General features: G+C 39.5%; 3 protein-coding genes across 3 annotated transcripts; all 3 read right to left on the bottom strand.

The window, feature by feature from the left end:
* Window positions 1–192: 192 nt before the first annotated feature.
* Window positions 193–16,599, bottom strand: LOC118109452 (unconventional myosin-Va). Its single transcript, XM_035156576.2, has 40 exons — window positions 16,379–16,599; window positions 15,945–16,055; window positions 14,863–15,034; window positions 14,532–14,676; window positions 14,288–14,441; window positions 14,051–14,194; window positions 13,625–13,706; window positions 13,400–13,507; window positions 13,152–13,258; window positions 12,766–13,031; window positions 12,599–12,680; window positions 12,378–12,518; window positions 12,122–12,247; window positions 11,186–11,269; window positions 10,753–10,878; window positions 10,296–10,393; window positions 10,119–10,205; window positions 9,919–10,027; window positions 9,391–9,602; window positions 9,148–9,304; window positions 8,383–8,622; window positions 7,981–8,229; window positions 7,558–7,651; window positions 7,329–7,471; window positions 6,694–6,807; window positions 6,034–6,168; window positions 5,847–5,903; window positions 5,424–5,651; window positions 5,225–5,292; window positions 4,903–4,977; window positions 4,611–4,809; window positions 4,253–4,346; window positions 4,006–4,149; window positions 3,722–3,876; window positions 3,546–3,635; window positions 3,300–3,450; window positions 2,479–2,761; window positions 1,847–2,021; window positions 1,689–1,769; window positions 193–1,579 (listed from the first exon to the last, which is right to left on the bottom strand). The coding sequence occupies exons 1-40, from the start codon at window positions 16,403–16,405 to the stop codon at window positions 1,427–1,429; spliced, it is 5,466 nt and encodes a 1,821-aa protein (XP_035012467.1). The 5' UTR covers window positions 16,406–16,599; the 3' UTR covers window positions 193–1,426.
* Window positions 16,600–18,276: 1,677 nt separating this feature from the next.
* arpp19b (cAMP-regulated phosphoprotein 19b) lies at window positions 18,277–20,345 on the bottom strand. The gene is made up of 3 exons (XM_035156635.2): window positions 20,127–20,345; window positions 19,534–19,656; window positions 18,277–19,443 (listed from the first exon to the last, which is right to left on the bottom strand). The coding sequence occupies exons 1-3, from the start codon at window positions 20,169–20,171 to the stop codon at window positions 19,273–19,275; spliced, it is 339 nt and encodes a 112-aa protein (XP_035012526.1). The 5' UTR covers window positions 20,172–20,345; the 3' UTR covers window positions 18,277–19,272.
* A 1,078-nt stretch (window positions 20,346–21,423) lies between these two features.
* Window positions 21,424–24,250, bottom strand: rsl24d1 (ribosomal L24 domain containing 1). The gene is made up of 6 exons (XM_035156634.1): window positions 24,091–24,250; window positions 22,591–22,704; window positions 22,429–22,501; window positions 22,260–22,323; window positions 22,011–22,096; window positions 21,424–21,810 (listed from the first exon to the last, which is right to left on the bottom strand). The coding sequence occupies exons 1-6, from the start codon at window positions 24,169–24,171 to the stop codon at window positions 21,734–21,736; spliced, it is 495 nt and encodes a 164-aa protein (XP_035012525.1). The 5' UTR covers window positions 24,172–24,250; the 3' UTR covers window positions 21,424–21,733.
* Between the last annotated feature and the right edge of the window lie 1,352 nt (window positions 24,251–25,602).

Genomic DNA, 25,602 nt, shown 5'->3' with positions numbered 1-25,602 from the left:
AAATCATGTTTAAAGAAAGTTAAATATTTCAAGACCTTGTGATAACTTGACCCAAAGTATCTGTGGAGTGAAAAGTTGGAAACACATTTCTGCAAGAGCCACAGACCCAGTTCTATGACCCCAGAGGATTAATCATTAATGCCATTTCTGCATTTTCATATCTTAAGCATTTTAAAACAAAGGACAATGATGAACATGAAAAAATAAAAATGTATTTTAAAAGCAGAGTTTTGAGTATTTAAGATCTATCTTTCATAGAGTTAGTTACATCAGTTGGTTACATGTACATTTCAAAATTTAAATGAATCCAAAGACAAAAGAGTCAAACTTCACATGTGAAGGACTCTCAGAAGAAAGGTCTCTTGCATCAAGTCCAAATCCAATCTGAAGCTCTGCTCCCGAATACATGAGGATTAAAGTGCAGATTACTAATCATTTTGTTTAGATACTAAAAATAAATAAACCAAGGCACTCTTACTGTGGAAACGATGAGAAGGGTGACTTGAGTCATTTTTTATCTTCAGAATTAGACACTATAATAAAGTTGTTTTTTCCCACAGCAGTAGCACCTTGGTTCATTTTATTCTTTGTATCAGACTCCATCCCCCCTGTGCCAAAGAGCAACACATATAGTTTTACACATATTTCAAAACAGACACTCCTTTCCTTTATCTGCCTTATTACTTGTTTTATATTTGTTTCGTGAAGTTCACCTCCTGTTAAATAATATTTTTTATACTAAATGACATTAAAGCATCAGATAACAAAACAGTGATGTGTCAGGGTCGACATAGAGAAATACTTAACTTGATTAAAATCTTCTACGTTTTCTTACAGACTCCCGGGTGGTTCACAGGCACCACTTTAGAACAAAAACACTGAGCTTGTGATCTATAAGATCTATAACACCTCATGACGGAGTGAACCCATTTGTGCAGCAGTTTTAAACACATCAAACCCTCTTCCTGAGACACCATCCCTTAAAACGACCAACAGCATTTGGACTAGTTAACTACAGATACAAGAGTTACTATTGGCTCCTTCAACTTGTCTTGACATAAATACCATCACTTGGAATATGGAGTCGTAGAAATATAAAGTTCCAGCTATAATACAGTTCTCCTAAAGTTACAGTTACAGGAATACATGAAGGAAACCACAAATTCTACACCTGTATTGGCAAAATATCAGGTGTGACAAGAAATTACATAATAAAAGAATGTTTTGCATATTCACTGTTCATACAGTTATTACTCTTTGGTGTACAGCTAATGCACTGAGGCCTGTAAACAACATAGCATTTCTCTACTGCAGAAGGAATCTTTAAAACTTTACAGAAAAGGTCAAAACCTTTGGTGAAAAACTTGGTTGTTTTTTTTACTCGGGTAAACGAAACACAGAGAACATGGTGTCGGAGGCAGCAGGTTTAGATGCGGGTGAGGAAGCTCAGATTAAGACTAGCAGGAACCTGGATGGTCTCCAGAGCCACAGTGGAGGGTGTGAAGGGGAGCGTGACGGAGAAGATCTTCTTGCCGTCCATCATCAAAGTGGCTGACTCGCCTCTGTCTTTCAAAATGTTCTAAGATATATTTAAAAGATAGAGATTTTGTTAAATAAGATAAAAAAAATAGTATAGGATAAAATAGCAGTGTAATCTTGTCCACACTTAAAACTTTCCATTTACTCACTTTAATAGTTGTGATGAAAGCGGTGGGCACTCGCTCTTCAAATTCAATCACTGGAGTGTACAGGGTCAACACTTTTAGAATCTGTCGAGAAAAACAAAGAATGAATCAAACCCAATTAAAATATTGTGTCAACATGTTCAAAAGGCTTAAACCTCCACCTGTGCCGTGGTGAGGGCGGTGCACATGCTGCAGATAGCTTGGGCATCTGCCTCCGTCTTCTTCTTGATCTGCAGAAGCTGTGCGGCCTGTACCAGCGGCTCCAGAGTCTCCTTGGCACCACAGTCTGCCAGATCCCTCTCCGCCAGCCACTCCTCCAGCTGCCAAATATTGTACCTGAAGCCAGAGGAATGAATGTGAATATATATTCAAATAATTCAAGATATTGTGATGCAATTGTGGAGCCATAAAAAAATGGTATCTTGAATTTCTGAAACTAGTGAATACAGTATATACTGTATATGTGATAATACACTGCATCATTTTGTGTATAAGGGGGAAACTTAAGGAGGAACCATTGTTTAAAAATGGAAAACTAATAATGTAATAATGAAGAATTATGGCCTTTCAAAGTTTGAAATTAACCCTTTTAATTACAGCACTTTCACTGTGACAAATATACTGAATATCTGATGATTCCTACATTTATTAAAAATCACAACAATGACTATTTAGAAATGATCGGAGTGAGCTCGCCACATTATAGCAACAACTCACATCGATACTCTTCTTCCCCTCTAATTTTAATTTCATTAAGAACAATATCACGGCCGCGGTTTGTCCCTTGCTGTACCTGATCTGCAGGCCTTTACTCCAGGAGCACATGTCCTTCCGCAGCAGCAGGTGGTTGAGGGTGACTGCGCAGATGATGTAGAACTGCTGCTTCACCACCTGTTTGATGAGGTCTGGGTCCATCCCATGCTGACTCATGGTGGTGTGGAAGACGCCAAGACGCTGCAGGAGGACTTCCACGGTGACCGCCTCCTCCTCTGGGAAACTCGTGCTCCTCTTCCTCAGGCCTGTCGGTTTGGACCCCAGGACTCCCTGAATCGTCTCGTGCTCCAGCATGCTCGCCACTGCATATAACACATGAAGAAAACAAATCATGTTGATCTGTAATAGTCAGAGTTGTATATGTAATATTAAAGCTGCTTTCAGACATGCACTGAAGTCCGGAGATTTTCCAGAAATTTTCTAGAGGTGCTGTATTTAGGAATGGAAATGTCCAAGTCAGTTGCTCTGCACATTTTTCTAAACTATTCTTGCCAGCCACAAAGTAAAATATCTCAGGATGAAAAAGAGGTACCATCCACATAGAAGACACAGATGAAGATGTCCACTTGGAAAGTCAACGAGATTGGAGAGCTTTTAAAGATAAGAGCGAACTCTGCAATGTGCTGTGAACAAAAAAATGCTTTCCAGAGCGAGATTTATTCTTCATGTCCTCCCTCCTGCATGCTCTACCCAGGCACCACACCCCGCCTGAATGTTCCGGCCATTTTCCAGTGGTTGTGAACACGCTTGACCTGGAAAATCACGTGCTGCGTTCTTCAAATATTAAAAGGCACACTCCGGAGAGGAGTTCATGTCTGAAATCGGTTTATGTCTCCTCACCTATCAGGGGCTGCATGACGTTCTCCATGCTCTTGATGAGCTGACAGTAGATTTGAATGGCCAGGTCACCAAAGACCTGCTGGTACTCTGACAGTTCAAAGTTGGACAAGCACTGCTCGTTTTGTTTGACAGTGTTGTGCGTCATGAAGACCTAGAGTATACAGTGGACATAGAGACATGCAGGGTTAATCAAGGGACATGTCCAGCTTTCAACAGAACTCCAGCATCAAACCTCGTCCAACTTACCTCATCTCCACTGTACTGCTTCAAACAGTGCAACAGCCGGCAGCTGTTGGCCAACCAAAAGGAAACTACTTCAAAATCACCTCCTCGTCTCTTCAAAGAAAAAGAAAAAGAATCAATGTAAAAATCAATTCAAGATAAACATGAGTTGCTTCATTGACACAAGTTATAAACTGCACCTTGATGACCCCTTTAATGCTGCTGATGGTGGAATTGAGCAGATTGCTGACTCTCCGGTCATTATTCACATTGTCCGCGTATCGGAGGCACATAAAGATGATGTAGGCAGGAAGCCCAGGAATCAAGCTTACTGCTACGCCGCGAGGCTTCAGATCTGAGCGGATGACAACATTTCACAGTCAAATACTCATATAACAAGTCCTCCATCTATGAAGAACATCTTCATGCAATTAGAAAACAGTTACGGAAGTGATTTGCTTGAATAAAACAGGTCAGAACTTACCTAAGACCAGATTTTTTAGCAGGCGGTTCTCCTCACCCTCCGTGTACTTCAACATGCCCTGATACTCTTTCTCCTTGCGGGTGATATTAACAGCTCTCATGGGAGCGTTCATTGCAGAGGCATCGATCATTTGTTGAGTGTTTGCTAAATACAGTAAAGACACAGTGTGAGTAATGACGTGAACGATGCTGTGCTACTATCATCTGTAAAATGTATTTTACAAACACAATCAAACACAAGTGGATACCTTCAATATCGCCAACTTTTTTCATGTAAAATTTAAGTTGTTTTTTCAACTTGCGTATGGTTTTGTCCTGTTTTTCTTGCCGATCCATGTTCTCCTGAAATGATTCAAACACATTCGAGTGAACATCTGTAAACAGCAACATGATTAAAGCAACCATCTTTAAAGCACTTCCCTTATCCCTTAATTTGTTTATATGCCACTTTTTGTTGATAAAACAACAATATTATCTTGTACTGCACAGAGTCAGCTTTATATTTTACATTTACTTTATATTTGGTAAAAGAAAAAGTAAAAGTAATCACTATTTCTGCGATAAGAGTCAAAGAAGTTGAGTTGAGAACAGACTGAGTGGACCCACCAGGTTATCATTGGTGAGCCGTATGATCTCATGCTTCAGGCTCGCGTCGATTCTGGCGTCTTCAGGCAGAAGGAGGCTCTGAGCCAACAGCTTCTGCTGCTGCTCCTTCTCATCCTTCAGCTTGTTCACGTCCTCGAGAAGACTCTGGCACTTCTCACTGTGAACACGCTCCTGCTCCTGCATCTGGCTCTCCAGGAACCTGGAGGAGGGACAGAGGAGGGACAGTATTTGGTTCCATGTGACGTGAAACTGCTTGAACTCACATAACAACAACAGAATATAACTTAATTACATGTTGGTCTCTTTTAAGCCTTCATAAGCCAGCCATAGCTCTCCATCTTCATTCAGAGTATGGATATCCAGGGATCTTAAGAAGAACATTAGAAAAGAATATCACGTTACACCTGATAGATTCACACTAGAACATAGTTGCTTCATTGTTAATGTAATTTAATACTTGTTACATGATGATATTGGTGGTGATTATACGGAAGTATGAGGGAAAACCAGTGGGCAGTATGAATGGTAAATGTGGACTGAAGGAGCTGGCAGTATATTACAATGATTTGTCAGCCCGTAGAATTTAGATAAGAGTGGGAGCAGATTGCTCTTACCTGTCAATGTCTTGAAAGGAGGGAATTTCACTGAGGCCTAATTTCACACTCTCACCCAGTGGAGAGTCCTGAAGGTGAGTGCAAATGGAATGAATTATTTCTAATTAATTTCAGATATACATTTTACAGAATAATATTAAAAACATTCCCGCTTTGAATATAACATGAAAATAATAATAAATGCAGTTTACTTCCTCACCTTATGTTTAAGAGCTTCTTGGCGGACCATGTGCGATCGAAGCAGCAGCACTTCTTCTTTTCTCATCTCCAGCTCATCGTTGGAGGAGGTGAGTTGTTCCATCAGTACCTCGTAGGGCCGAGTACCAGGGTCAGGAGGCATCAAGTCACTGTTCTCATTGGTCAGAGACTTTCGCAGCTCGTTCAGATCCTGCTTCAGCCTCTTGTTGTCAGACTCCAACTCTTGCCTCTGCATTCAGACATCTACAGATTCATTTTTTCTATTCACCTTTCAGTACTTCAATGCAAAGATAAGTAGTATATATAATATAATATAATATAATATAATAGACACATGTCTTCAGGAAGAGTTATGGGTTGACTCTTTAATAACAGCTCTCTTGCTTGGATCTAAATATACAGTATGTTCTTGACTAAGTCGTACCTTCAGTGTCTCCAAATCCAGTTCTGTTCGGCCAACAGTTCTCTGCTCCTCCACCTCCTTTTCAGAAAAAGTAAAAATCAACAATTCAAACACAAATATCAGTGAAACACAATTAAAAACGTATTGATCTGTTTGGTAGTTTTTCAATTTAACCAGTAAGAAACATGATTGGTGGTTCAGTGCCTACTTTTGCCTTTTCTTGTTTGGCTTCTTCTCTCTTATCCAGCTGCTGCCACAGTGACTGTTTCTCCTGCTCCAGCTCCTTCACTCTTCTCTGGAGCTTCAGAAGCACCGGCAGGTCCACCGTGGCCTGGGTCTCATCCTAACACAACACAACAAGAACTGACTCACTGATCTCTCCACAACTAAACTACAATGCTGCACTAATAGGATTATGACCCAGACGAGGCTGGAAGAAAACTCTCCACAGCTTTTCAAAAGAATGATTGTTCAGTTCTCTGTAGTAAATTCAACAACACAAATGCCGACACAGCAAGAATTCCTTCTATATTCCATCCGTTTATTAGTGCCACTAATAAAATGCTTACTGAAGGCATGTAGATGTAATAGAAATCATGTGAATTCATGTTAATATGAAGATCTAACAGCTACAAACCTTGTTATTGAACTATTTACAGAGACATGGCGAGCATTTGTAAGTTGCTCAAGTCTGATGATACATTTTATGATGATATAATTTTTACATGAAAATGTTTTTAGTTGTTAGTTTATAAATGTCAACGTTTTGCATCAACCTCCAAGCTGAGGTTGAGAAGTTCATACTCAAATACAAGCATGACTTTTGATTTGATTATGCAGCATGATATTATGTGCTTTATTACATTACCTCTTTTTGTGTAGAACTGTCCTCTCCCTCTGTAGAAGCTAAGCTGTGACTAAACTCTGAGGAGTTACTGCTGTAGTTGGAGTCTGTCCTCTTGTGACCAGGTTTGCTTGAACTCTGCTGATATGTGAGAGGAAGACATAACACAACATATCAGAGAAAGAATCTGTCCGGCCTAAACTTGTACCAACCATAGACTCTATATAAAGAGGTACCAACATGAGAAACATTTTGAACCTTTATCTTGGTGTTGTCAGCTGATTTCACTTTGCTCAATGAGCTGATGTTACCATGTGAAAAAGTTATGTACATCTACTGAACTTTTCAATAAAGTGGTGGTTGGTTTATGACAGCATCTTGAAATTGTCGTGTTATTTAAATCTATGAATGAAGAGGTTTCTAACTATTGTTGCCACCTGAAAACTAAGTGAAGCCAAAATATCGTTCAAAAAGGAAAAATACGGACTTCCTGTCTGGCGGTCTGAAAACTACAGCAAATAAATAATTTAAGCTTCTAGATGTTCAGATTTTCTCTTTTTTTCAAATGTTTTGTAATTTTTCTCCTAATCAGCACCCATCGAAACAATTTTTACTGAATGTGTGTGTTGTCCTTTATGCCAAAAGAAAAGGTTTCTCACAATGCTGAGATCCATCTTCTCTTTCAGGTCTCTGTGCCGCTCCTCCAGGTGCAGGTGTTCACTCAGCAGACCTTGGTAGCGAGAACGTTCTTCCGTGAAGTCCTTCTCCATCTGTTTAGTGTTCTCAACGTTGGTTTTAATCTCTGAAACAAAACAATTTGGATTTATTTATTCTGAATTCAAGCTGCTACAGGTCAACTGTAAAGGTTTAAGGTGAGCTGCTCAGTACCTGTTAACTTTTGTGTTTGTTCAACGAATAATGTGTTGAGTTCGTCTTTTTCACTGTTCAACAAGCTGTTCTTCATATTAAGCTCTTCTACTACCTGATCGTGAAAGAAGGAAAAAATATGTTTGCAGGATTTATTACCATTCATTATTGCTCCTTATGTTTTAGAAATTAACAGAAACACAGGAAAAAATATTGACTACATTTCAACATTTTCAAGGTTTCTATTTTGAATTTCATTATGATCTTTAGTAACTCAAATGCAGCCACGTTTATTCTACTATTCTACTAAGCCTAAACCCCAAATTCGGATTGAAAATGTTTTGGCAAGCAAATTTATTTACAAAATACACCATGTAGAAAGTTCAATTGAAGCTGATAGCCGGTGAAGTATGATAAACATAGATGTGTATGTGGCAGACCTACCTGTTGAGTCTGCTCCTTATAGACCTTTGTCTGCTCCTCCAGATCTTCTTTCTCTCTGCGCGTGTTTTCCAACTCATGCTGAAGGAAGGAGAGCTGCTCCAGCAGAGAGGGAAGTTTCTCTGCCTTGGCTCTGACCTTCTGCTCGGAACTACGTAGGTTTTCAATCTCTCTGCTCTGTCTCTCTCTCTCCACACTCTGGGTCTTCTCCACCACACTCAGCCTCTCACGGAGCTCTTTGTTTCCTTTTTGCTGCAGGGGGAAAATACAAACACATGCTGTTCATGTGATTCTACGCCTCCCAATGACTCAATACTTCAACGACATTTTTTCTGATGTTAGATTCCCCAAGAAAACAACGATTTATAAAAACATAACAGACATCCATACTCTCACAGTACTCACCTGGTCATTTATCTTGTGCTGCAGCTGCATGATTTTGTTCTCCATGCCAAAGTTGAGCTTCTTAAAGTGCTCAACAGAGCGCGCCTCCACCTTCAGCTTCTTGAATTCCTTCTTGGCCTGTATGCGGCGCACACAGCTCTGCAGCAGGACGATAGCTGCCATGGTGCGTTTGTAATGCTGTCTGGCCAGCCAGCCTTTCACCCACTTCTGGATCACAACAGCCTTTTGCTCAAACATCAACTATGAAAACAAAGACAAACACATATTCCTAGTTAAACTTGATGGTAACATTACTTCTATTGCTTGTGTGCTTCTTCTAATACATTTAAAAACAAACTGCATTAACACACTGTGTCTCAGTATAACATGTCTGTGACCACAGTTTCAAACATCAATATTAAGTGTTCTCACTGTTGCAGTAAATAACATCAGCTCACAGGGAGGGACACTAACCCAAGCTGTTGCCTCGTGATGCTTTGAATTGAATTATTTTGAATCCCACACAATACGATTGCAATAATCAACAATCCAGTTCCAGTATGGACGGAGTAAATCCCTTTAAAAAACCCTTACAAACAACAGCAAGCAAACCCCAAAATCCACAGTTCTATGCAGGGCTCATGATGATATTGCCTTATGAAATTATGCTGGCATTATTTAATTATGAATACAAACCCTTTCCAGTAAAGAGAACTAATGAGTGCAGAAATAAAACTTAACTTAATTAAACGCGTCAGACTTTTTAGGGGCATTTTAGGCCATTACCTTATAATACTGCTTTCTTGCCATGTAGGCCCTCAAGAAGCACTGGATGGTGATAGCTGCCAAGCGCTGCTGCTGATAGTGTCTCCTGTTCACCCACATGCGCACGTTCCGCTGGATGACAATGGCTGCTCTGGTTCTTCGTAGACCCTGAACAAAACTGACAGAAAAAACAAAGTAATAGGAGAGAATTATCAGCAGACAACAGACAATTTCTTATTTTGTTATTTTAACAGATCCACTTACCAACGTGCTTGGTGGCCCCGTACATATCTCTGAATGGTTACGGCAGAAGCCTTCATCCTCAGATACTTTTTGCGGGCCAACCAGCAGCGGATAGTCTTCTGGATGCTGACACAAGCCATACGCAGCTTGTCGGAACGCAGCTTCTCCAGGTAAGCCACCTGACCAGCCCTGAAGAAGATCTTGTTTTTGCCAAACTGGTACTTATCCTGGTCCTAATGACACAACACAGTGGTGTTAAGTATGTAATGTCTCATATTTTAGTGTAATAGTTGAATTGAATCAATTTACTGTCTTTAACATTGTGAGATAGGGAAATTTCATAATTTTCATTGATTACTCAGAGAATTATGTGTGACTCATGATGAAAAAAATCTGATATATTTAGGGGGTTGGCATCGATGTGTGTACGTTATGGAGCGGATCCAAATAAAAATCTGGATCTAGTGGATTGAAATGTGGTTTCATACGGAGACTGCTGAGCCATTGTGGTTAACATGATGTACATCCTTTTATACAACTCCAACATACCTTCACAAGTTTTTCGAGGAGATTTTTGCATGTCTGTTTTCTATCATTAAGAACATCTTTTTGCTTCATGAGGACCCGATAACGTCTGAAGAATTCTTGATAAGTCCACCTGCAATAAATAAATAGAAAAGTAAGGTGGGTAATTTTAAAAACAACTACCCATGGCCCTGAGTACCAGTTTCAGTTTTTTGACATGCTACCTAGATGGGAAGCCGGCTGCTGAGATCCGGATTGTCTCGAGGACACCACATGCTCGCAGCTGCTGCACTGCCCTCATAGGGTCCAAGCTTTATAAAAGAGAACACACAAAACACGTTACTACTCTGTCATCTGTGCTTGTTACAGATAACCGTACAGAACAGAATCATCCTACTCACGTGAATGGAGATTTATCATCGTTTGGCTTAATGCAGCGTACGTAGTGAGGACTCGTAGCATTAAGTGTGTCCATCAGCAAACGTAGAGACTGTCGAAACTGAGACAACAAAACCTTGATAAGTGAATTTGGTGATACATGAATCATATCCTAATGAATCATGGTTCGTAAAAATATTCAGTATAATGTTTTGACTTACAATCCCTTAGATATTACCCAATCGTACATATATTTTGTTTTTGTTTTTTTATCCCTCTTCACAAAAATTTCTCACTAACTTCCCCAGGTTTTCCATGAGGATGGGCACTCAACACGTCTTTAATGTTTCTTTCTTTAATGTTTTTTACTGAGCAAGTGCAGACAGTGTGCTGGTGTCTCTCCTTCTAATGAAGATAGGTGCTGTCACTGTAAGACAAACCCTCACCACCAAATGTCATGTTTACTTTGTGTGCTCTCACCTGCAGTCCAACAGTCTTCTTGTTATCCTTCTGACTCGGACCGGCCCTTCCAGTTACGCCAGTACGTTTTTTAGTGGAACCCTTTGCCTTCTCATCTTCCTCAAACAGTTTCAGAAGCAAATCAAACTGAAAAGATGAAAAGTATAGAATGAATACACCAGACACCAAGTAGAAGAATGTAAAGCTGCCATGGCACAGCAGATGGCAGTGTTTTCAATCTTAGACAGAGGGTGTTTTTCCACTGATAGTTCAGGCTGAACAATCCTAGGGTGTGTTCCTGAAGACTTGCAACACAAGAAATACTTTGCAGTTGTTTGCTCTTGGCTTCTTGGCAGTGGTGGAGACATTAAATGACACTGAATTAATTTCTCACTCTAACTACCAGAAAGACAAATACATTAAAATAGTGCAAACAATTTTTAAATTATTTCACCTGGCTGTTTTTCAGCACATTTATCTGCTCCTCATTGACCGTGTCCTTGTTTTTCTCCAGGAAGCCCTCACACTGGTACTCCACCTAAACACAATAGACCAGCTAACAGATTCAGGGTCACATTCATCATGAACAGGAAAAGACGGATTATTCCCAAACATTCGTGGTGTAGCCATTGAATTCTGACTTTGAAGACAAATTTATTACAATTTTACACTTCACTCTGTTGGTGCTCTTCAGGAGAAAACATGAGTCATCCACCCATCTGCCCATTTTCAACACTGTTCTGTGCTGGGCGGGAACCAAAGTCTATCCCAGCTCAGTCAACAGACTAATTAAAGAAATAACACATATAAATACACAAACACATTTGCACCTATGACCACTGAGGTTCTCGGGTCACATAACTGTACACATTTGAGCTGCTTTCAAAAAATGCACTGAAGTCTGAACATTTCCGTGAAACTGTCCAGAAAGTCTGTATGTGAGAAAGCAAATGTCAGAGTCAGTTGGACATTTATTGGAAACTTTCCTGCCATCTCCCAAGAAATATGACCGAAAGATGTGTTAGCCCATGTGATAATACAGCAAGAAAATTGCTGGAAAATTCACAATGAGCAAAACAGGTGTCGATGTGCTGTAAACAAAAACATCTCTGTTGCATTTATACGTCATGTCGAGCCTCTTGCTGTTCTACTCAGAAGCCAACCCTTGTTTGAATGTTCTGGAAAATTTCCTGTTGTGAAAGGAAAATGTCAGGGCCCAATGTTCTGGATATTTTCCAAGGTTCGTGTCTTTCTGTGGAAAGAAACCTGAATACTGTAAGAGAATCCATGCAGTTACACACAAGACATGCAAAAAAAGCCCCACTCATATAAAATACCACCTGAACATGAAACATTCTGTGTAACTGTGTTTTCCTGTCCAGTCAAGTACCTTGTCTGCAAAGTGATGGATGATGAAAGCTCTGTTTGATAACCTGGGTTTATCAAAGTGGACATTCTGCTTCAGAAGGGTGTTGTACAGTTTCTGGGCCCATGTGTCATCAGACCCTTTTGGCATCTGTGGAAACAGGAAGAGGTTAGTCATGGCATTACTCATAACCTTTAAACATAATGTGGCGGAGATTCCTCTAGTGGAAAATAGCCGGGCAGACTTTTGTTGAAAAAAGTAAAACTGTTTTTTTTTTTACCTTGCATTCCTCATCAAGGAGGTCCAGGACCCCCAGCTTTGCCTCAATTAGATCAATGCACGGCTGGTTGTCATAGAAGTCGATCAATGTCCATGAGATCTCCTCTTTCATGTACTCCTCTTGCTCCAATTTGAAAACATGCTGGAGGGAGTGATCGCTAAAAATTATTTGAGCACATTCTCACTAGAAAATGAACATGCTGAGCAGCAAAGTACACATACCAGGTTGAACTGTTGTTGAAGCTTCTCATTTGCATAATTGATGCAAAACTGCTCAAAGCTGTTCACATCAAATGTTTCAAACCTGAAGAGAAGGTTTGTATTTAAAACACATCTGGTCATTCCAGGCACATAATTAGAAAGATCACATTCCAAAGGTGACAACTTACCCGTAAATGTCGAGCACACCGATGAATGAGTGTTGTTTTGCTGCAGATTTTAAGGCGTTGTTAATACTGCCCACAATCAAGCTGAAGAGTTTGGCATAGATGTGTTTAGCCAGGGCATCTCGGCCATTGACCGCGTTCACTTTGGAGAAAGACTTCACGTAGGTTTCTGTGGTTGTCTTGAGCGTCCTGTGACATAACCAGTGGGCCATTTCTTCGCATGGAACCCCCATCAGCTCACAAAACACCATCAGGTGCACATCATCTGGCTGGAAATACATCAACAATAATGATCTTTGGGGAAAAAGCCTCAACACATCCTCAATACAGTACTCCAACGTAAAATATAAAAGAAAAAGAAAACTTGTCCAGGTGTAATCAGTAATTACCGAGATGCTGCTTCTGTCTGCTGACTGATCTTTAATCTCCACATTGCTAAGGTGGAGAATAGACGCCAGAATTTGGTAAATTTCCATTTGATCACTTTCAGAGATTCCTACAAGGAAAACAGGACAATAAAACAAAAAAGTATGATCCATCGTGCCTTGCAACAAAACTGCATATGGACAGGATTGTCTATTCAAAATACATTGTATGCTGTTCATGCAAACTTTATTGAAATGCAACTTCCACTTACCTAAAAGTGAGAAGGCCTTCCTGGTATTATTCATCTCCTTGGCATCATCAACTCCATCTATGACTGGGCTCTGACCCTGGTTAGTAAAGTGGAAGTCATCTGCGCAACCTTTAAACATTAATCATAAAGTATTTTACTAATACAGACTACCCTGTTACAACTGCTACTGAAATAGTTTTCCTAAATCATGATATAAGGAAACCAATATTTCAGAGGCTCACATACCTAACTTAAAGGCTTTGAACTCTGGTAGATGTGACGAGGCACACAGCTGATAGAATATATGATAGTTTCTTTCTTCACGGGCCTAAAAATTTGGAAAACAGATGTTAAAAAAAAGGAACAAACAATAAATACTGAAAACAATCAATTGTAAATGCATTCATGTAGACCAACTGCTTTGCTAATAATAATACATTGACGTCTCTGTGAGTCAGTAGCCATACAGATTAAACTGAGGGTTATCTATGTGCCTTGAATTACGTTGCAAAGATATACTGTTCACATGTTGACACGGTGCATGCACATGAGTGTTTCAAATCACTTAGCTGTGAGGAGAATCACAGATGATAGAGAGATATGAAGGGACACATTCAGACACAGAGAAGTCACCTGAAGACATGCGAGTTATATCCATAGAAATGATATTACCTGAAACACCACTCTGGACTTTTCCAGTAAGTAGGTTCTCATGTTAGCACCAATTATACAATGCTTCTTGTCAAACCCAATCTCAATGTACTTCCCGAAGCGACTGCTGTTGTCGTTCCTTGTTGTCTTGGCATTCCCAAGGGCCTTAGGAAAACATACACATATGTATCAGTAAATTTCTTCTTTTTTCTTTTTTTTTTTTTTTATGTTCTTGCTTCCTGCAGTGGGAAATGTTACCTCCATGATGGGGCTGGAGGCGAGGACTCGATCCTCAACACTGGTCTCACCAGAGGAGCTGACTGTGGCAAAGTAACGCATAGCATACTTAGCAGAGACGGTTTTGCCAGCTCCAGACTCGCCGCTCACTATGATGGATTGGTTTCTTTCATCCCTGCATGAAAAGGTGATAATATACAGAATATCAGCTCAAGCAACGTCAAATTTTACTTGCTTAAAATGTTTAAATGTATAGTGTCAGTACCTGGCCATCTGTTTATATGCTTCCTCTGCCACTGCAAATATATGGGGGTCCATGTCCCCCATGTTCTGCCCACTGTAGGCATTGATGATGTCAGCTTCATATATGGGCAAGCTCTCATAGGGATTTATGGCAACCAGGACAATTCCTGAATACAACAAAGAGAAAAGTTCTCAGCAGCAAGATACATTTTGGTGCATGTTCCTTTAAGAGCAGCCAGTACCATAATAATCAACATAATATGCTGTAGATTGTGTCAGAACGTACAGTGAACATGGCTCCAAAGTCTAGTGTGACAGTGATAGTGTGACTCAAAGGAGATGAAGCTCATTACCACAGTACGTGTAAATCAACTTGGAGTCAATGAAGCGCACTTTGAGGTTGTGCAGCACTGCTGGCTCGTGGAGGTAGCTGAGCGACGTGAGATCATTCTCCCCCACCAGGAGGTTGGGGTTTCTTAGAGGTGGCAGGTCGTTGGTTCTGGGGTCTATTTTGTATTCCACCTCCTAGAAAAACACAAGATATTTAGCTTTGAGTACCAGCGATATTAGTCTGATGACAGTTGCTTTCATTTTAGATGAACTGCAAAGCCTGGGGGGAGAACCATGTGGGGGGAAAAAGTAAAATTAAATGGTTAAACACAAAATACTATCTAATAGTACTAATTGTACGATCACTGTGGTTCCCTTGCTCTTGTTCACTCATGATAAGACTTTGGTCTTATTTCCATACTTACAATAAGACATGCCCAAACTCGACCTTGCAGATGCAGGTAGCAACAGCACAGAGAACATTTTTTTCAAACCACACACTTTTGGAGTGTTTTAACCATTACACACCTATTTATTCAGGCCAGTTTATTAAATGGGCTTCTTATATTCAACCTTTTGCAGAGTTGCATAAAGAGACACATAAGATTGTCTTATCTTGGATTCCATGTACATTTACCAAACATCACAGCTGCCTCACATGATTCCACAGCTCAGAGATTTATGAAGCTCCATAGCCAGAGTTCCTCCAAAGAATGTGTGTGTATGTACGTGCGTAAACAGCACTAAGTGCTAAACAGATGTGACGAAAATCAGAAGATGTGAATGTCCGCATATCAGTTGATGCTCCCATAAACTGGATTTATTCAAACTTCCACTTCTTCCATTTATTTATTGAGACTTTCACTTATGTGCCCTTCTTCAGTCTGAAGGGGCGGCCTGTGTGAAAAACATCACCTACCTGGGAGGTACAGTAAATAAGTGTATGGGGGCATCAACTGGTGTGTGGACATTCACGTCTTCTGATGAAAAGAAAGTCCCCATAACGTAAATCATAATGCAATTTAAGGTGAAAGCATGTTTTAAGGTTAGGACAATGTAAGTCAATATAGTGTGTGTGTGTGTGTGTGTGCGTGCGTGCGCTCACCGTGCCATCCTCCAGCTGCAGGGACAGCTTCAGGTCTCCAGCAGTGTAGTCTTTGATAAGCTCCGCTGACTTCCACACCTCGGCTGCATCTGGGACCCATACACGGGCATACTGGGATGGACGGAAACAGAACCATTCAACCACTGCTCTCACAAAAACACGGCCTTGCATAAAACTATATCAAATCTTCAGTGACGTGGGGGAAAATGGCAGGATGCTGAGTGTAAAGTCGGCAGACAGCAGCAGCCACGCGTGTAACGTGGATGGACCGTGGATACGGGGTGTTTTAAGAGCCGGGATCATAAATATAAGTAAACAAATGAAGAGTTGAAGAACGAAAGCTGTTATTGTAAGTAACTTGTACGAGTAAACCACCATTTTGACGGTTATAATAAACGTTAAGTCAACAGACAACAGACAGTAAAAACTCTTACCCTGGAGTACAGTTCGGAGGCTGCCATGTTTTCAAACTCTGTCGGTGAGTGTCTGTAAAGTTTCTGCTACCCGCGGGCACACATTCTACAGACTTCCGGCGGAGCAGACATGAAGTTCGCTGAGCTCCTCCACAGAGCAGGAGGTGCTGCTTCACAGAGCCGAGTCCCGAGAGCTGGAGCTGCTCCTCCACTCAACCACCGCCGCGCTGCTGTCAGTCAGCTGCGCGTGCCCAGACACGTTCAGCTCCCGTGCGTCCACGGTGCCCCCCAGCGGCCAGCACGCGCACGTCGACCAAGCCCCCACGAGGCCCCAGAGGAGGAGATGGAGGAGGAGGAGATGGAGGAGTCATCATTACTGCTACATGACATGTGGCGCGTCATTAAAACCTGATCGGTCACACCACACTGCCCATCAGGTTGATTATTATCTTTTTTTTTAAAAATAACTTTATCTCTGGATTTTCAAGTTACATGTTTGTTATTGAGGTTCTGATTCGTGTGAGACCATATAAATCAGAGTTCAGATATGTTTAGAGTTGTGTAACTGGGGATATTTTTGCTTTAAGTCACAATTTCCTACCACTATTAGTTCACCACATCAGCATGGCTGGATGAACCTCCTGAGGTACAGCTGGGGCCCCCACTGACCCCACAGTACGTTTCATTAAAGGTTCAGTGTGTAGAGTTTAATGACACCTAGTGGTGAAGTTGCATGTTGCAGCTGAATACCCCTCACCTCACACTCCCCTTCCGAACATGAAACAGAACCTGTGGTAGCCTTCAGTTGTCATAAAAACTCAAAAGGTGTTTAGTTTGTCCAGTTTGGGCTACTGTAAAAAACATGGCAGCCTCTGTAGAGAGGACCCGCTCCCGATGTAAATATTTTTATTTATATAAAGTATTTATATATTAAGGGGTAATTCTAGGGTAAAGACAATAACAATTCGTACAATATAGGTGAAACACACATAGGATTTTATATTCACTTTCTGCCAATAGATCCCTTTTACCCAAATCTTACACACTGGACCTTTAATACCCCACCCGACCAGCTCTCAAAGTTGAAAAGATTTGTTGATTATTATACATCACATGAAATTAAATTGCAGCCATTCCAATGATACGATAATTATTTATTGTGAGGTTTTAATAGAAGAAATTCCAAATATTTTCTGGCACCAGCTGCTCAGATGTGAATGTTTGCTACTTTCCCAGTTTCTAATGGAAGTAAAGATAACGTCTTCTAATGTTATTTACAAATCATTTCAAAGTGCTTTAAAGAGTGACAGATTAGGTTAGAACATATACATTAAGGTAAACTGTTTATACTGTACATGAACACTAACACACAAAACTATAAAATATATTTGAATACCTTAAGTTATTAAGTGTTAGCATAAAATATGGAAATATAGCTTCACACAATATTGGGTTATGAGTTGAGAAGAGTTGTTTGACGGCCATATATTAATATTAGACTTCTGGTCAATGCATCAATAATTTAACTAAGTTAATTTGATCTATTAAAGCACATTTTACTCTTCAAACATACTTGAGTGAAGTTCAGTCATTTTGGCTTCATTAAAGTATCTTATGTTATTTTTATTGAAAGTTGGTTCAAGACCATTCCCTCTACTGCTCATTAGGCATATTAAAGAATAAAAACACTGGTAGTGGGTTCGGATCGCAGCTGTACCTGCTGGGAATTTTGCATGTGGGAGAAAAAAAATATTTCAAAGAGGAAAAACTATGCATTCATTAACGGGCCATGACGGCATTGTTTTTTCCTGTCAGCAACACCTTGCTACTCTAGTATGATGTAAACGAGTGTCTAAGTGCAGGAAGGCTCGTGTCATAAATGCAAGGATACATTCAGTTGAGTAAGAGTACTTATAAGATATTATGCAAAACTATTTTATTTACAAAACAAATGGCACAGTGTGACTGCACAGTAAATGCACATGCACACTCCAGACATGTCAAGGGAGCTTCTTTCCATAAAATCCTACGTGATTCCAGTCAGACAGTGACAGACATTTCAGTCAAGATTCACAACAAAGATTTTCACTGAGGGAGCAAATATTGCTCAAGAGGAACAGTTCATTACTTTTAAGGCCATTTTAAAGGTCAGATGAGATGGAGACCAGCAGCAAGTCTTGGCAAACCAATGTCACTAAAATGAATTAAAATACAACTGGCTACAAAGTGGGTGTGATCTAATCTTAAGTACTTCAGAAGCACGTAATCAAATTTCTTCACAGGAAGAGGAAGGGACAGAAAGAAAATAAAGGATTACGAAAAAAAAACACCATGATTACCTCAGTTTTCACTATTTCAATAGACATGCCTCCACGTGAGTAGGTGAATGCTCAAAAGTTTCTAAATGAAAAGCATACCTGTAAATTACACCTCTATTTCACACATACATCAATGCAAATTCTGACAGCATCTCCTCAGTGGTCATAACAAAGATGTATTTATGCCTCTAAATATCACTTCCAAGATTTGTTTGTGATGAAGATAGATCCACTTCACTCAGCTGGGGGTTACAGAGGCATTCATATGAAGGCATTTATCCTTAAAAGTGAAAATGTTCCGTGAAAATAAGATAGCATTTACATCCATTCACATCTACGACTGTGATATCATGTTCAGAAAACAATCACTATTGAGTCTCAAGAGCTTGAGAAGTGTTTCTGCTACTACGTTGATGGATTTAACTCACTGACAATTCAGTGCCCGACAGATCCCAAATTTTTTCTCAAGTATTTGGCTTGGTACATATCTTGTTCATAGAGAATACATACAAAGGTGGAAAACAAATTAAAACATAAACGACAGGTAGATATGAAGTGGGGGTCGGAATGGTAAAAATACAGTGATTATAAAACCCATCAACCGGCCAGCTTGCTCGCCACGATCGAGGTCTTTCTTTGAGGCAGGTCCTGAGGTGTGGGGATGTGGCCCCCTGTGATCTCAGCCTTCTCCGATGGGGCTGACGGCAACTGCTTGTTCTTCATCTTTGCTTTAGCCATGTTGTAGTCACCAGAGTCAAAATACTTTGGCTGCACAAAAGAGAAGACGTAATATTGTTGATTTGTTTTAATTTAAACAGGTGGAGTCTGGATAAAGGCACGTTCAGGTCTGACACTCACCCCTTTCTGGAGCCTTTTCCTGAGAAGGTCTGAGCCTCCGGGCTTGGCTGCAAGGTTTGGATACCTGGCTTTCAGTTTGGCTTCCTCTGCTTTCTCAGGACTGATTACTTTGTCCTCCATTTCCTGTTGAAAGTGTACAGAGTGCATGGATGGAAAACGCGGTTCTCAGCTGAGGTGTGAAAACCTTGTTACCTTAAAACTGATAATGACAGCGAGTAGTCAGCATATAATACACAGTCATCATTACAGTTAGTGCGACTGTTCATGTCCATAATGTGCAGGCGCCGTCATGAGGGGAAACACGACGTTTAGCTACAGCATTAACCGACGTTAGCTAACATGATAATCAGTTTCGAAATACTAATGGCAATCTACACGTTTGCACCAACGCATCAGGGTGGTGGATTTTCTTGAGCAACAGACGCCAGTGGCTAATTAGCTAATTACCTAGCGCTAGCATCGTTGATGACATAAGCAAAGAGTAGCTGCTGGCTAACTAGCTTCGTGCTAGCCGCATGCTACCTCACCAGATTGGACGCGCTAGCAGCGCCGGGTATCTCCTTTTAAATGATCTTTTCCTGGTTACATCCTACCTGCTGATCGTCTGAAGTCCTCGTTTCTTCAACCTCGTCAGACATGGCTGTGGTGAATCGCGGCTCTGCTCGCTGAACTGTGGCTGTGTCCGCACAACAGGCTCCTGACTGCGGAGGATGAGAAGCAGCTCTGGCAGCGACGAGGCGGGCGAAGGCTGCAGCCTGTACAGCAACAGGCCGCTGAGTCGATCCCAGAGAAACCGATTGGAGCAGAGTCGTCACACGAAGCTCAGACTGAAGGAAACATCTTTGTTTACAGCCGGAGACACGATCACAGGGAGTCGAGCGGCAGGCAATTGGTTTTTATTTTAAATGATCAATCCTTGAACAATACAAGAATACATCCCACAGTCTGAGCTGTAGAAAATATCGTTAGGGCTTCGGTGATGCCATAGATACCAATGCTTTACTATGCACTTCAATATTTGTATAATATATAAATACATTAGAGGAATTTATTCACGCTTTCAATTGCTTGTTATGCTGACACAGCGCATGGGCACATATCTACATCTTTAATGTTTTACAATATGAACATTTCATGAGGAGAAATTAATATTTAGAATGTTCTAGTCTCATTATTGCCACCGCAAAACCCTTCATTGTAATTATCAAGACAATAAATTCGTGGAAATTTCCTCGACAAAAATTCTAGATATTTTTCATAGTATCTCTGAACTTGTGTCAATGTCATTAAGATGATCTGATGTCCTAAGTGGTAACAAAGCCAATAGAATAACTTTCACTGTCGTTAAAGCATCTGAACTTATTTCTGCATAAAATAAAAACTAGAGGCCTTGTGCCTCTACTTAAAAGTATGTAATTTTGAAAATGTATACCTAGAATGTCAGTAGCAGCTCAGAGTTGTTTAGTATTGTGGATTGATGAGCAATCCCATTGTTATTTTTGGAGGGTGCAAAATGTGTTTCCATTATTCACCATTTGTGGTTGAATGAGTGACAGATGTGTTGTAGCTGTTTTTTGCAGATTGTCAGCATATGATCCACTCTATTTACAGTAGTTTGGTAAATTCATTCTACAATGTGCTTGTATTATACTTTAATCAAGTGTGCCGTGAAGGAAGGTGCTGCCAATATTGTCTACCTTCTTCCTTCATGCTTACACGACAACCAGATTTAACGTCAATCATAAAAATTCCACATGTAACACAAATATTAAACGGCTCATTGTTTATAACAAATATTCACCATTAATTGTGACACCAACGTATGCTTTAATTAAGCCATGGCTAGAGTGGGTTTGATGTCACAGAAAATAACCCACAGAAGAAGAGCAATTCCCAACAGAAGTTTTTTTATTGGTTACATTTCAACATCTTCTACATTTCTGTAAAACGGCATTCAGTAAGTTTATAACAGCCCCAACTACTAAGCAGGAAATATAACTGGGACAAAAGTGGTCGGCCGCTACTGCTTCAGAGGCAGATGCTTGTTAGGCTTATTTTTTCAGTCTTTTTCCCGTCACTTAAAAACTGAATGAATTTCTGTGTCCATCATCTGCTATCTGGAAATAACAAAATACAATATATAACAAGGTTAACTTGCTCTCAAGTTTCATGATACAAAGAGAACAACTTGGCCAAAAGATTAAACATCCTCATCCCCCATGACGACGTCCTCTTGTAATTTCTGCACCATTTTCTCTTCCATTTGTTTGGCCTTTCCTGTAAAAAAAGAAAATAAATACTTAACTTAAACACTGCTGAAATCACAGACATGGATAATCAATATGTAGAATGTAAAAAAGTCTCCCTATTAATTTTTCTTTTTGATAATCTTGAGTATATTCATAATCAATTAGTCAACAAATCCAAATGATTCTTGTGACCAAATCATCCAACTGATTATTCTAATAAATCTTTACCTGCATGTGGAGCTTTGATGAGGTGAATATTTTTCTTCACTTCGTTGATGTCCTCTTCTTTCTCCAACTGTTTGCCCTTCTTTAATCTATTAGGTGGAGAAAAACACAGTTAAGCAAACGCCATTTTCCAAAACTTGTAAATACCACATTTACGATTAAAAATCAATTAAACATGAAACAGAAGCTGCAAGTTTAGTAAAAGATTGAGAACAATTATATTTAAACATTAGCACAAAATGAACTGCTCACCTGTTCATGATGAATCTTGCCTGTCGTTTGTATTTTATCACTTCCACCTTCTTCATTGCTTCCACTGTAAAAGATGAAAGTTCAACATAAATGCTCTGCTAAAAAAAAAGCTCAAAAACCAGATGTTTCTTTAAAGAAACTGATCCTGAGAAGTGAATTCATTTGTTACCTGTCTTGTCCCACAGCTGCCTGTTATATTTAACAGGTATATTTCTGCGTTTCTCGAACTCCAAGGCATTATCCTAAAAGACAGAACGTTTGGTGGGTAAGTAACCAAACAGTAAAACAAATCAAAGAGACAGAGGTCGTGCTCTATAGATGAGCAGCTCACCACAGTCAGCTCCTTTCCTGATGATTTTCTGAAAGCTTTGGTCCATCTGGTCTTTCTGGGGTTACGCTTCTTCTTGAAGTTCCTGTGGCATTTTGATCTGCAGAATCTGAATGACTATTTATTTAAAAAGAGAGAGAAACACAAATAAATTACTCAATCAGATAGGAGGTTGAATAGATATGAACAAGTAGACCGTAGAAACTAAAATGAAAATCTTTATGCTATAACATTAAGTTAAATAAAACACTAGAATAAAATTTTAAAATAAAAAAATGTACACTTGAATTATAATATTATTATTTGTTATAATATAGCAATTATAACGGTTTAAGTCGTATTTACAAGTAAAAAACACTTTAGATTAGATGTATTAGTATGAAGATATACTGAAAGTACAAAAAAGTGAAGTACTGAAGTGAAATCCATTTCACAATAATGTGCAATATATTATTGGAGAATAGCCGTTAATGGATTAATGTGTTACATAGCACCTGGTAAAGGCTGGGATCATATTTATGACTGTAAATACTGCTGAGTAGCTTATTGCATACTACATGATTTGTTAATGTATTTGGTATTAATCTGAATCTACAAAGTAATTAATAACTAAAACCACTGAATAAATAATTAAGTGGCATCTCTAGAACTCTAGAATAAAAAAATGAATTACTTTCTACCAGTGACATTACTGATGCAAGTGTAACAAAAGGGTTCGATGTTGGATCACTCAACAGGATGGAGACATCACTTCACTGTTCTCCACACTGGTCATTTACATCAACAACACACACTTGCTGCTTCTCACTCTCATGTGACTGAACTAACCAATAAGAAGCCAGAAAGGCATCAGACTAAGGTAAATGTGAAAGAACTACAGAGGCAGATTCAACACATCATTACTACTGTTCTTATGGTGCTAATGTGATATGTAAATAATGAATGTGTAAAGATGTAAATAACTTGACTGTAAACAAACACATTTAGTAATTTGACATAAACATGATTTAACTTAACTTTCAATCTTACACATGGTTTGAAAATGGCGCTGAGAGAATCTAAACAGTTATTCAAGGCTGATACAGGACAGTGTGGTTTTCAGAGTTTACACTGTGGACGTGTTTGTGGGTTTTTACATCCACGGTCATCAGATCCAAGCTGCAGTTTTCCCATGGAGCCGCTAGGAGGAGAAATCACTCCACGTACTAAAACCAAGGCCTCGCTGGTTAAATGTCCTCCTTCTCCTCAGCGCTGAGAAACAGGCAGCGTGGACCTGACTTTTGATAAATAATAGAGTCAACTCTATTTACTCAGCCCCCATCGTGTTTATGAAGTTAGCGGCGGAGTTATTCACTGTCTGACTGTTTTTTAAAACCCCTCTGTCGACCCACGTGAGTGAGTCCCAGCACGTTATGTTAGCATGTTAGCATGCAGGCTAACGCTCCCACACTGACAGCCACACACGAGCTACAGGGTGATTCAGGCCCGAAGGCAGACGCTTACCTTACAGTCGTTCCTTACAAACATCATCCCGTGTCCCGGGTACACGGGACCCGAGCAGAAGTAACACTTCTCGATACGCATCTTCACAGCACGAGCGCTGTACGCGACCACCGACCACAACAAGACCGTCCGCTCCTCTTCTTCTTCGTGTTCTTCCAACCTCGATAGGGCTCCTCGTGGAGAGGTGCTGCCCCCTGCTGGACCCTCAGCGGGACATGTTAAAGTCAAAACAAGGCACCGAGAATTTAACTTTTAACATTTCGTCCCCCTCGTGATAAAAGAATCACATGCAATCAGGATTATTTATCTTCTGATGATGTATTTTCTTGGGTGGACTCTCCTGATCTGCTGTAACAATGTTACAACCTCACAATGTTTGTATGGAGATCAGTGTGTAAGTTCAAATGAATAGTTATCATGAAATAAATCACCACATGAATAAACAGATGCCAGAAACAAACTGATAAACTGTTCAATTCTTCAACGTTACTGTGAATTGAGTTAAAATTAGATTTTTATTATTTTATGTGATTGAGTTGCGCTCTCAACTGCACTATGACTGCATACTATGTCGTACTGTGTAGTATGTTTTGAGTACTTATTATATATATACACATACATATATTATTATATATCTATATGTTCTGTCTACTTATATGACACACCGGGGACTAGAGAGAAACAGCATTTCAATCCCCTCTATGTTCTGTACATATGGCAGCTTTGACAATAAAGTTGACTTTGACTTGAGTTGTGTTGAAGTATATTTTCTATTTAAGTATAGAAAAACTTATTTCAAGTAACCTTTTTCAAATCTGTGTTATGGTCATAATGGCGTTTTTCCACAATTTTATTATGACTATGACAGTCTCCGCCATCTCATCTTTCAGCCAGTCACAACTCCAATAAAGCTCTGTAATGTTATCATGCAAATAAAGAAATAGCATTTTACAATATTTCAAATTATATATATTCTGTTATGAACTTTACTCTATCTAATATAAATGTTTAATGAATAATTTAGACATAATAAATTACCAGTCTTCCTAAGATATATCTTACTGAAAATATACCTGTATTGGTGTATTGGTGTACAATAGTGATGACAATAGTGAAAATTAACTGCAGAGGGGAAATGTCATCTTGGTTTACCCATACACTGTATTTACAATCAATGTTCAAATATAAATTGAATATATTAAATACTTGCCGAACTAAAATAGTGTATATAAATTCCATTCAGTCTATCTCTGACTTTGACGTAGTACAGAAACATGTATTTGAGTAATTGGTCCACCAGAGACCATTTTCAAGTCAATTGGCCTGTTAGTAGATTTGTTCTTCATATAATCAATAAAATATTGGTCAATATATTGTTACCAGATTTCTAAAACTCATAAAATCCATTTTGGTCTAAAAAATCTGGCATCAGTGAGGTTACACTTTTTAACTTTTCAATAATCACATCAGGAGACGTTCATTTGCTCACAAACACGAAATGAAAAAAAAAAC

This window comes from Hippoglossus stenolepis, chromosome 5 (genome assembly GCF_022539355.2).
Source record: "Hippoglossus stenolepis isolate QCI-W04-F060 chromosome 5, HSTE1.2, whole genome shotgun sequence".
Taxonomy (NCBI): Eukaryota; Metazoa; Chordata; class Actinopteri; order Pleuronectiformes; family Pleuronectidae; genus Hippoglossus; species Hippoglossus stenolepis.
The sequence above is the reverse complement of the archived record's forward strand: the minus strand, read 5'-3'. Positions and strand labels throughout refer to the sequence as shown.

What these genes read in the sequence shown, in the direction of transcription:
- LOC118109452 (XM_035156576.2), bottom strand. Translation starts at nt 16,405, where the DNA reads ATGGCAGCCTCCGAACTGTACTCCAGG. An exon ending in TGCAGCTGGAGGATGGCACG is followed by an intron (nt 15,035 to 15,944) that starts GTGAGCGCACGC and finishes GTGTTTTTCTAG; the next exon opens with GAGGTGGAATACAAAATAGA. An exon ending in AGAAGACTGTTGGACTGCAG is followed by an intron (nt 10,394 to 10,752) that starts GTGAGAGCACAC and finishes TTGTTGTCTCAG; the next exon opens with TTTCGACAGTCTCTACGTTT.
- arpp19b (XM_035156635.2), bottom strand. Translation starts at nt 20,171, where the DNA reads ATGTCTGACGAGGTTGAAGAAACGAGGACTTCAGACGATCAGCAG. An exon ending in GGACTTCAGACGATCAGCAG is followed by an intron (nt 19,657 to 20,126) that starts GTAGGATGTAAC and finishes CACTTTCAACAG; the next exon opens with GAAATGGAGGACAAAGTAAT. An exon ending in GGAAAAGGCTCCAGAAAGGG is followed by an intron (nt 19,444 to 19,533) that starts GTGAGTGTCAGA and finishes TCTTTTGTGCAG; the next exon opens with CCAAAGTATTTTGACTCTGG.
- rsl24d1 (XM_035156634.1), bottom strand. Translation starts at nt 24,171, where the DNA reads ATGCGTATCGAGAAGTGTTACTTCTGCTCGGGTCCCGTGTACCCGGGA. An exon ending in TTGTAAGGAACGACTGTAAG is followed by an intron (nt 22,705 to 24,090) that starts GTAAGCGTCTGC and finishes TTAAATAAATAG; the next exon opens with TCATTCAGATTCTGCAGATC. An exon ending in CAGGAAAGGAGCTGACTGTG is followed by an intron (nt 22,502 to 22,590) that starts GTGAGCTGCTCA and finishes TCTGTCTTTTAG; the next exon opens with GATAATGCCTTGGAGTTCGA.